Genomic DNA, 11,316 nt, shown 5'->3' with positions numbered 1-11,316 from the left:
GCAGTTGTACACCAATATACGCACTTTCCCGCAGTACACATGTACTGCTCACACACACAGACTGCACTCAGGGCAGCACATTTCATCAAATATTCATTTTTTACTGATTATGGCCCTTTCAGGCAGGGCTCTCTGGGAAATTGCCCCTTCTACGCTCTTATAAACCTTGCATTACCCACTGCCAATGAATGGCCAGTTCATGTCACACAGACTGCAGTAATAACAATCATCATAATAACAGAGACAGCACGGCTGCAGGTAAACCGAACGCATGCTCTCCTCACTAAGAGAAGACTGAGGATCGCTGGGAGGGAGGGAAGGGAGAAGTGTACATTCGGAGCCTGCCTTCACATACGGAAAGAGACGAAGTTTAGGCGGGAAAAGTTATTCTCGAGCCAGACATCTTCCCTGAATTACAATGCCTGTGGCAGCGGAGGAGACCGCGTCTGTCCGCCCCAAGGACCAGGTATGGAGGGGGATGAATGGGTCGGTGTGTGCTGTGTATATATTCCCGATCTCTCCGTTCATCTTTCACAGGAGCCACCACGTCATGAACATTCCCCACATGACGAGGAGCAGTATCTGGATCAGATCCGGCATATCCTCCACAGGGGGCACCGCAAGGAGGACCGGACCGGCACCGGGACAATCTCCGTGTTCGGCTTGCAAGCTAGATACAGCCTGAGAGGTGAGAGAGGGACTACAAGTCCCAGCATTTCACTAGCATTCACCGAGATATTCAGCCGTGTCTTATATCCACTGAAGGAGGAGGAGGGTGTGGGAGAGCTCTGCTGCTGTCATACTGAATGATGGCTGCAAAAATATGAACCACTTGTCCTCCTGAGGATTCCCCCCCCCCCGCAGACCATCTTTTTGATATGGCCATCGTTACTTTGACAATTGCACGGTCATGCAACGCTGCACTCATATTACATTTACGTCCTTTTTTCTTAAAAATAGAACTTTCTTTTGGTGTTATTTGATCGCCTCTGCGGTTTTTATATTTTAAAATATAAAATATAAAGAAAAAACTATAATTTTGACTTTTTGCTATAAAACATCCAATAAAGAACTTAAAAAAAAATCAAATTTACGCCAAAATGTATTCTGCGACATGTCTGCTAAAAAAAAAAATCCTAATATGTGTAAATTGATTGGTTTATGTGAAAGTTACAGCATCTACAAATGGCGGTATAGATACTGGAATTTTTATTTTTTCTTTCTTTTTTTTTACACTAGTAATGGCGACGATCAGCAACTCATAGCAGTGCTGCAGTGGGCATTCTGACACTGGGGGGAACTAACTGCCACTGACATCCCCAGTGACACTAATACAGTGATCAGTGCTACTAAAAAGGAAGGGGTTAACATTTGGGGCAATCAAAGGGTTAGCTGTGTGTGTTTTACCGTGTGCACTGTGTTGTGTTTTACGTATCTCCCCTGTCAGCTTTACCTGATGGTCGCCGAGTACCAGCTGGGCCCCAGTGCGTTGCCACCCCATCCCTAGCCACCAATAGCGGTGCAGGTTTGGTGGCACTCGCACCCCCTAACCAATGCAAATCATATATATATTATGATATGATTTTGCGCAGCCCTGCCACTCTGTAGCAGTACTTCTGCTATAGAGCGGTGAAATAGCGGTTAAAGAACGTCAACCCAACCTTTTCATATTCCTTTTATGTGCCCACTGTACCATGTACTTGTATAAAAAAGTATCCTGTTCTCTATGTATTGCATCCTTTGTGATAAATCCTGGGTGTTCCAGCTAGTCCCTCTGCTTTCCTATTATAAACTGACCACACTAGGCTTGAGAGCACAGTGTTGTCAGTTCTGCTGAAAACTCAGCCTGCCCTCCTCCAATGATCAGACTTGTCTTGACAGCCCCCCCCCCCCCCCTCTTGACGCACACTGGGAAGATCAGTGTGCTACTGTAGCTCTTATGCTGCCGAGAACAAAGGGTATGATCACTAAGGTCGCTTTCTTATGGGTGTCGTTCTTTCACTCACATTTTTGCCCCCCCCCCCCCAACAAAAAAAAATTAGATCCAGCGCCAATTCGCACTGGCGCTAAAATGGATGTACATTTCCATCCATTCTGGTCATGCACTGACATCAGTTGACATGCATTGTAGCATGCGTCAAAGCATACTGCATTTTCAAAGAATATCCCGTGAACTATGTTTAGATCCACTTGCATACGTTGTGTTGTGTTAACATGCATACATGTTGTATTTCTGCACAATGCAGATCAGTGCAGCATTATGTGAATAGGACACGCTGGAAATTGTTTTCAGATGTCCTGTTAACCCCTTGCTACCAGGCACTTATACCCCCTTCATGCCCAGGCCAATTTTCAGCTTTCAGCGCTCTCACTTTGACAATTGCGCAGTCATGCAACACTGTACCCATATGAAATTTTTATAATTTTTTTTTCACACAAATAGAGCTTTCTTTTGGTGGTATTTAATCACCGCTGGGTGTTTTTATTTTTATAAACAAAAAAAGAGCAAAAACTTAAAAAAAAAAAAAAAAAAGTTTTTCTTTGTTTCTATTATAACATTTTGCAAACAGGTAATTTTTCTCCTTCACTGATGTGCGTTGATGAGGCTGCACTGATATGCAACAATGATGGGTACTGATGGGTGGCACTGCTGGGCGGTACTGGTGGGTGGCACTGCTGGGCACTAATCATTAGTGTCCTGATGATCCGTCCTCTGATCCGTCCTCTGATCCGTCCTCTGACAATTGCCGCTTATCGGCAATACTTTCCTCACGCTGTGACAGCGTGAGGAAAGTGCAGCTGATAACCAGCAACTGCATTTACCGAGATATGCTGTGTCATTGGACACAGCTGATCATGTGGTAAAAGGCCGCTGTGGTTGGCCTTTTTTTCACATTGTGTCATCAGCTGTGTCCGTAGGACACAGCGATCATGGAGATCGGGTGTGCGCCCCCGGGGGCGCATAGGAGGGTGCATTCTGGAAGGACGACATATGACTCCTTCCCAGAACTGGACAACCATGCTGTAGCCGTCATTCAGCTATAGCGCGGTTGGCAAGTGGTTAATCTGCGTTTTTAAATCTGCGCTGAAATGCAGATCAACGCACTGGTGTGAATTGGCCCTCAGTCACCATCCATCTTCCATTTACATCTGTTTGTCATCCTCTTACATCCTGTGCTTTTTGGCTTCCATTTTTTTTTTTTTTTTTTTTTTTTTTTGAAGTGGGAAAAAAAAATGCAGACTTGCTCTGTTCTAAAAAATGGACCTGAACAGAAGGGGGCAAAAACTGATTTAAACGGACATTTGTTTACATTTGTTTGCCCATAGGAATGCATTGCTGTCTTTCTTCTATATATATTTTTTTGCTATTCATTTTCTATCTTAACCGCTTACCCACCGTTGTATAGCAGATACGGCGCCCGGTGATTACCGGCAATCACCGACGGGGAGGAGAACTGTTTTGTTTACAGTCTTCCTCCCTGTCAGCTCGGGCACACTCCTCAGGATGGCAGTGAACAGCACAGCCATCCCGATAAGTGTGCTCACAGTGAAACCCCCCCCCCCCCATAGTAAAAAACAGTTAACTCTTTGACCACCCCTCACATTAACCCTTTCCTGCCCAGTGTCAGTACATTATCAGTGCTGTTTTTTTGCACTGATCACTGTATTGGTGTCACTGGGGATGTCATGACACCAAGTTAGTTCCCCCCCAGTGTCAGAATGCCCACCGCAGTCCTGCTAAAAGTCGCAGGTCGACAAAATTACTAGTAGGGGGAGAAAAAAAAAATCCCAGTATCTATACCACCATTTTGTAAACGCTATAACTTGTCATGTAAACCAATTAGTTTGCACGTATTGGGATATTTTTGGCAAAGACGTAGCAGAATACATTTTCGCCTAAATTTATGATGAAATTACTGGACATGTTTAATAGCATAAAGTAAAAAATATTTTTTTTCCTCAAAGTTGTTGGTCTTTTTTTGTTTATAGTGCAAAAAATAAAAACCGCACAGGCAATCAAATACCACCGATAGAAAGCTCAATGCTTGGGAAAAAAAGGACATAAATTCCATCTGGCGTTGCATGTCTGCGCAATTGTCAGTTAAAGTAACACAGCGCCGTAATGCACACCCACACTGCCCCTACCGCAGCCGGGGTGGCAAAGTGCTCCAGCAGCTCTGCATTCCCATGTGAATTCACCATACATGGAACTGATGTGGCGAGTGCTACCTGGATGTGTTTGTGGAGAATAAAAGGGGAGGTGTGCACGGGCACATAAAAACACTGCAGCTGACATGCAGTATCTTGTGCAAAAGTGCTCTGTACAAATGTTTGCACAACCCTTTTTTTTTTTTTTTGAATGCAGTGCAAGTTTGCTGATCTTTATGCAGTTGTGTGCATGGCCCCACACAAAACAAATGTGTTCTGATCTGTAAACAGAAAAATGTTTACTGATAGAAATACTGCATTTTTTTTTTTCTTGCCATGGGTGGCAGGAAAGAAAATTGTTAAATTTTTCCATCAACACAGTCCATGTTGATGGGAGGAATCCCTCACATGGTGCTATTACATTCTGAGAGTGTCAGAATACAATGATCACTGCAGGTGGCTATAGCCACCGGCAGTGATTAAATGGAAAAAAACAGGCTGGTTGTATTGAAGTTGATCAACACAGCAAGCAACATATGTAAATGCTTTGCAGACTGATACATGACCAACCCCTCTCCCCCTCCCCCAAGCCTCCTTGGTCAGTGAGCCCATTAATCACATATACAGTGGGGATCGAAAGTTTGGGCACCCCAGCTAAAAATTTGTATTAATGTGCATATAGAAGCCAAGGAAAGATGGAAAAATCTCCAAAAGGCATCAAATTACAGATTAGACATTCTTATAATATGTCAACAAAAGTTAGATTTTATTTCCATCATTTACACTTTCAAAATAACAGAAAACAAAAAAATGGCGTCTGCAAAAGTTTGGGCACCCTGCAGAATTTATAGCATGCACTGCCCCCTTTCCAAAGCTGAGACCTGCCAGTGTCATAGATTGTTCTCAATCATCATCTGGGCAGACCAGGTGATGTCAAGCTCAAAGGTTTTAAATGCCCAGACTCATCTGACCTTGCCCCAACAATCAGCACCATGGGTTCTTCTAAGCAGTTGTCTAGAAAACTGAAACTGAAAATAGTTGACGCTCACAAAGCTGGAGAAGGCTATAAGAAGATAGCAAAGCATTTTCAGATGTCAATACCCTCTGTTCGGAATGTAATTAAGAAATGGCAGTCATCAGGAACAGTGGAAGTTAAAGCAAGATCTGGAAGACCAAGAAAAATATCAGACAGAACAGCTCACAGGATTGTGAGAAAAACAATTCAAAACCCACGTTTGACTGCACGATCCCTCCAGAAAGATCTGGCAGACACTGGAGTTGTGGTACACTATTCCACTATAAAGAGATACTTGTACAAATATGGTCTTCATGGAAGAGTCATCAGAAGAAAACCTCTTCTACGTCCTCACCACAAAAATCATCGTTTGAACTTTGCAAATGAACATATAGACAAGCCTGATGCATTTTGGAAACAAGTTCTGTGGACCGATGAGGTTAAAATTGAACTTTTTGGCCGGAATGAGCAAAGGTACGTTTGGAGAAGAAGGGGCACAGAATTTAATGAAAAGAACCTCTGTCCAACTGTTAAGCATGGGGTTGGATCAATCATGCTTTGGGGTTGTGTTGCAGCCAGTGGCACAGGGAACATCTCACGAGTAGAAGGAAAAATGGATTCAATAAAATTTCAGCAAATTTTGGATGGTAACTTGATGCCATCTGTGAAAAAGCTGAAGTTAAAGAGAGGATGGCTTCTACAAATGGATAATGATCCTAAACACACCTCGAAATCCACGGGGGATTACATCAAGAGGCGTAAACTGAAGGTTTTGCCATGGCCTTCACAATCTCCTGACCTCAACATAATTGAAAATCTATGGATAGACCTTGAAAGAGCAGTGCATGACAGACAGCCCAGAAATCTCAAAGAACTGGAAGACTTTTGTAAGGAAGAATGTGCAAAGATACCTCAAACAAGAATTGAAAGACTCTTGGCTGGCTACAAAAAGCGTTTACAAGCTGTGATACTTGCCAAATGGGGCAGTACAAGATATTAACTCTGCAGGGTGCCCAAACTTTTGCAGACGCCATTTTTTTGTTTTCTGTTCTTTTGAAAGTGTAAATGATGGAAATAAAATCTAACTTTTGTTGACATATTATAAGAATGTATAATCTGTAATTTGATGCCTTTTGGAGATTTTTCCATCTTTCCTTGGCTTCCTTATGCACATTAATACACATTTTTAGCTGGGGTGCCCAAACTTTCGATCCCCATTGTAGCTATTCTCTTGCCAACAGTTTACGCAGTGCTTTACAAAATGAAGGCACAGTACAGCTACAATACAATTTGGTATAAGAGCAATCAGAGGGCCCTGCTCGTTAGAGCTTGCAATCCAAGAGCTATTGAAACTTCGTTAGACAAGCTACACATCAATTTCAGTAGCAGAATTAAGCTCAAAAAAATGTTACTAATTGCTGATGTAGCCATTGGTTTCATAGGAGCTGGAACAAGTGGCATCTTTCAAGCCAAGTAACTGGCAATAGTGATCATTCTCTCATGATCAGACAGAACTCCGACAAGTTGAACTAATCTGATTTACCCCATCCACACTTTCAATGTAGATGAGTGGGAATCCTCCCTGCTGTCTCATTGTAATCTGCAAATGGAGAGACCTGCATAAAAATACAGAATGGCTCTGACCAAGCGAAAATATACTAGCAGGACTGTTAAACAGAAGCCAATTGGTAGATCAACTTCTGCTCAATCACAGTGGCCACACATGGATAGAAATTCATCTGGTCCCTGCTGAACTGGCCAAATTTCAATCCATGTATGGCCAACCAAATTTACTCACTGAAAGAATGAGGTAAAAGCAGCAATAACATGCACATGGTGTGCTTGTACACATTCATTGTCCATAGTGACTTGCATATTTACTTGTTTTCCCCTCAGATCAGTTTCCTTTGCTTACAACAAAGCGGGTATTCTGGAAAGGAGTGCTTGAAGAGCTTCTGTGGTTCGTTAAGGTAACTTTTTTTTTTCTCATAACGTTTTTGTTACTTCGCTCTGAGAGGGACTCCCCCCATCAACACTGACTGTTGATGGGGTAATTGAGCAATTTTTTTCTTTTCTGCAACCAATTGCATTGCCTTTGGATGTCTTAAGGCTTCATTCGCACAAGTGGCTGGTGCACAAAACTAGCTGCATGAACACAATGGCGTTGGCTTGCTAAAGGCAAATAGGCTATTTACTCAGCAAAGGAAAGGCAGTTGGAAAACGCAGCATTTTTTATTGCGCATGATTGGATGATGAAGACAGCACACTTCCCCTCTTTCATTAGGCTCTGGAAAATTCCCTTGCACAGTGAACAGCCTAATCAAGTAATGTGTGTATGTAGGTATATTGAACCCTACTATATTTGCGTTTGTATACCATTCTGAATAACTTGCATTAAAGTGCACGGCACAGTAATGTGCGTTACATTTTCACAGTAAAATGCAGTGTCCTACTGCAATACAGTATTGGGGGGGCCTTAACCTATTATTCATCATGATCTCCTATTGTGCTTGAATATTTGCATTTTTTTTTTCAGGGTTCCACAAATGCAAAAGAGCTTTCTGAAAAAGGGGTGAAAATCTGGGATGCAAATGGTTCCAGAGAGTTCCTAGATAAGCAAGGCTTTACGTCACGAGAGGAAGGGGACCTTGGACCTGTATATGGTTTTCAGTGGAGGCATTTTGGTGCAGAATACAAAGACATTCATACAGGTACACATAAAGGCTGCATGTTTAATGTATGCTGTATTAGCCCATTTAATTTATAATAAAATGTAAAAAAAAAAACCTCTTCTGAACAGTCTCTCAGCTCTTCCTGTTCCCACTTCACTTATTTGTTTTTGCTTACAATCATTCACAGCCCGTCTGTTGGTTTACCAATTTGCACAGTGCCCCACAACCTGTGCTACTGCATAATGTGTGCAATGGCTTGTGGCCAGTACAGTCATGTAACAGCTGACCAACAAGGGGTCATTTCTTTTGTCCAGGAAGTAAGCAAAAGTAACCAAGTGGGTTTTTTTTTTTTTTTTTTTTTTTTTTTTTAGATGTCCTTTCAACATGTACCTGACCCATTTTGGCTAATTCTGCTCTAAGACATGTCTATTCACATCTCTGCATTCTAGTGTGTTTACAATGTTGGGGATCTCTCCATACAATGAACAGTGTGTGTTAACATGCACACAGGTTGTAATCCAGTCACATTCTGCTCTTTTTGTTTTTTTTTTTTCTGTTTTGTAAATCAGTTGTGTGTTTTTTACCTGCAGATTACACAGGACAGGGAGTTGACCAGTTGCAAAGAGTCATTGAAACAATTAAGAACAATCCAGATGACAGGAGGATCATAATGTGCAGCTGGAATCCGAAAGGTTGTCAAGTTTAAACCCCCTTCCCTTTTTAACCCCTTTCATTACCCCCTGAATATAAACTGTATCTCCTAGATTTTGATAGTAAATGTGTTTTTTTTTTTTTTTTTGTTTTATGAATGAAAAGTTCTAGCATCTAGTGAAATTTTGGGTTAAACAAGGTTCATCCAATCGGACAAGCTTAGGATTGCAATTTTTATTTATTTTTTCCCTTTTTTGTAGATCTCCCTCTGATGGCACTTCCCCCGTGTCATGCTCTTTGCCAGTTCTATGTCATCAACAATGAGCTGTCGTGTCAGTTATACCAGCGATCTGGCGATATGGGTCTAGGTGTGCCATTCAACATTGCCAGTTATGCTTTATTGACCTATATGATAGCCCATGTTACAGGACTGAAGGTAATGTTGAATAACATTGGATAACACATATGATTATTCTGTCTAAAGGTAGTAACTATAGTACATGTATTTAGGTGTGTTGTAAATTGTTAAATTTGGCCTATGCAGGCCTGGTTAGGGTGCTTGAGAAGAGCCTGCTCAGGCACTCCAGCTGTCACTTGATGATGGAAATAGTCAGCTCTGTGTAAGCTCTGACTACAATCAGTTTGGAGCTCACAAATGGTTTCTCACGTGTCATATAATTTTTTTTTTTTTATGTATAGATACATCTATTTTTTAAATTTTTTAATGTTGAATTAAAAATAAAGCTATAAAGAACAATGTTTTTGTTATATAATGACATGTCACTGTTTCTTATTCCAGCCTGGTGACTTTATCCATACACTGGGAGATGCTCACATATACCTCAATCATGTTGAACCATTAAAAACTCAAGTAAGTTTACACACAAAATGTGTAGTGTACTACTAATATCCAGCTGAACAAAAGATGCATAGTCTGTGGTACTTAACTATATCCCTGCCCCCTGCTAAATATATTATCTGTAAACTTTGAAGGACTAGGGTAAATTGCCCACATTTCTTATGGAAGTAAATTTGAAATAATTTCATTAGGATTATCAGATGGGTTTGCAGCTGAAACTTTTCAACCCTGTATTGATGAAAATGCCTGGGCTTCTAGGCTACCAAAAAAAAAATATCCATCACATGCACCAGGAACATTTTAAAGTAGTCTCTAACAGGTTCTGAGTTTACTCAACATGTTTCCTTGTCAGTTCTGTCTTTAGCTTTGTGCTGGAGCACACAGACAGGCAAAAGGAGAGAAATTTGGCTGTGTGAATTTGACAGATGAAACTTGTATGCAGCTGCCCATTGCCTGCTGCTACCACCCAAATACCTTTTTTGTTCTGTGACCATAGAGTGGCACAAGAATGCATATTAGACTTGATAGTCCCAGTTATGACTAAAGTAAATTTTGAAAGCAATTGTCATTTAAAGCGGAGTTTCACCCAAAAGGGGAAGTTCTTTTTTAAAGATTGGTTCCCCGCTCCCCATTAAGGATTGGCACCTTGTGGGGAACGGGTACCCGAATTTGACAGATACCCACTTCCAGTTCCGCTGCGATCGTAAGCAGAAGAAGTTGTCCTGCCCTCCCTCCCCGAAGTCTTGGACACGTGACAGGTTCCAGAAGACGATGGGGCCATTCAGGAAGTGCAGCGTTACTTGCGCATGCACAGTGGGCACCCGGCTGTGAAGCCACAAGCGGTCACAGCCAGCTGCCTACACTGAAGATGCCGGCTCCTGGAATGCAGGACAACCGGTGAAACTGGCTCAGCGGGGGCAACACAGGATCGTGGGACAGGTGAGTGGATGTTTTTTAAAAGTCAGCAGCTACAGTTTTTTTTGTAGCTGCTGACATTTATTTATTTTACAGAGTGAGTGGAACTCTGCTTTTTAAGAGTTTAAAACTTTTTATAGTCGGAATGTTTCTGGGTATAAAACTGTTATACAAAAGCTGACTGTTTCTCTTTTTTGCTGTATATTCCAGCTTCAAAGAAAACCTAGACCATTTCCTAAGCTGAAGATCCTACGCCAGGTGAAAATAATCAATGACTTCAAAGCAGAAGATTTCAATATTGAAGGTTATGACCCTCACCCTACTATCAAAATGGAAATGGCTGTGTAATGTGCGGGTTTAATTGTTTGTTTTATACAATAGTCTTTGTATAGTAAACTAATATTTGCAGTTATGTACTAAAGGTCCAAGTTTGTATATCATTTTTATGTGGCAGAATTCTGATGTTTTTATTAAAATTTTAGCAATTAAAGTATAAAATGATTTAAAGAGAAGTACTCCCCTCAAGGAATCATTCTGTTTTATGGGTCTTCGGATTGCTCACAAGGAAGCCAGTTAAAGCCCACCACCTGTCTTGTGGCCTCCTTTACGAGGAAGTAAGTAAATAGAGCATTATGGTCCAATCATGACATGGGTATGATGGAGCAAATCCTCTCCGTGTATCTACACATTGGCTTTGATGTAGGAGAGTACTAAAAGCCCTAGTGTTGGTGCCTGTATTACAGTGAAGTGTAGAGTTGGTCATGAATTTCTTATCTAGGTGTGGGGTAAGAATGGTGTTCTAATAAGTCCAGGGCAATATGGCTGTTCGCAGGTTAGATTCAGGTGGCATGTGTGTTTAGGCTGAATATTAAGTTAGCATTCCCTGAGTGGAATAGGTGGGTATGAGGAAGGGGTTCATCTGACCGGACAGTTCTGTTGAGATAGTAAATAGAGGGGTGGCATTAGTTCAGTTCCGTAGTGTCTTCACTTGGGCTTTAAACGGTGTTGAGGTAGGCACTTGATAGTGATAATGCCAATTCCCAAGTGATTCCATA

General features: G+C 41.6%; 1 protein-coding gene across 1 annotated transcript; it reads left to right on the top strand.

Moving 5' to 3' along the window:
• The first annotated feature begins 308 nt into the window (after window positions 1-308).
• Window positions 309-10,773, top strand: TYMS (thymidylate synthetase). Its single transcript, XM_089678273.1, has 8 exons — window positions 309-466; window positions 538-688; window positions 7,061-7,134; window positions 7,701-7,875; window positions 8,427-8,528; window positions 8,748-8,923; window positions 9,287-9,358; window positions 10,472-10,773. Exons 1-8 carry the CDS (start codon window positions 419-421, stop codon window positions 10,607-10,609), a joined length of 936 nt encoding a protein of 311 aa, XP_089534399.1. The 5' UTR covers window positions 309-418; the 3' UTR covers window positions 10,610-10,773.
• The last annotated feature ends 543 nt before the right edge of the window (window positions 10,774-11,316 follow it).

The sequence above is a fragment of the Staurois parvus genome, unplaced genomic scaffold, assembly GCF_062004578.1.
Source record: "Staurois parvus isolate SC_StPar_1 unplaced genomic scaffold, SC_StPar_1.0 ptg000015l, whole genome shotgun sequence".
NCBI classification, from domain to species: Eukaryota; Metazoa; Chordata; class Amphibia; order Anura; family Ranidae; genus Staurois; species Staurois parvus.
The sequence above is the reverse complement of the archived record's forward strand: the minus strand, read 5'-3'. Positions and strand labels throughout refer to the sequence as shown.

What these genes read in the sequence shown, in the direction of transcription:
- TYMS (XM_089678273.1), top strand. Translation starts at nt 419, where the DNA reads ATGCCTGTGGCAGCGGAGGAGACCGCGTCTGTCCGCCCCAAGGACCAG. An exon ending in GTGCAGCTGGAATCCGAAAG is followed by an intron (nt 8,529 to 8,747) that starts GTTGTCAAGTTT and finishes CCTTTTTTGTAG; the next exon opens with ATCTCCCTCTGATGGCACTT. An exon ending in TTGAACCATTAAAAACTCAA is followed by an intron (nt 9,359 to 10,471) that starts GTAAGTTTACAC and finishes TGTATATTCCAG; the next exon opens with CTTCAAAGAAAACCTAGACC.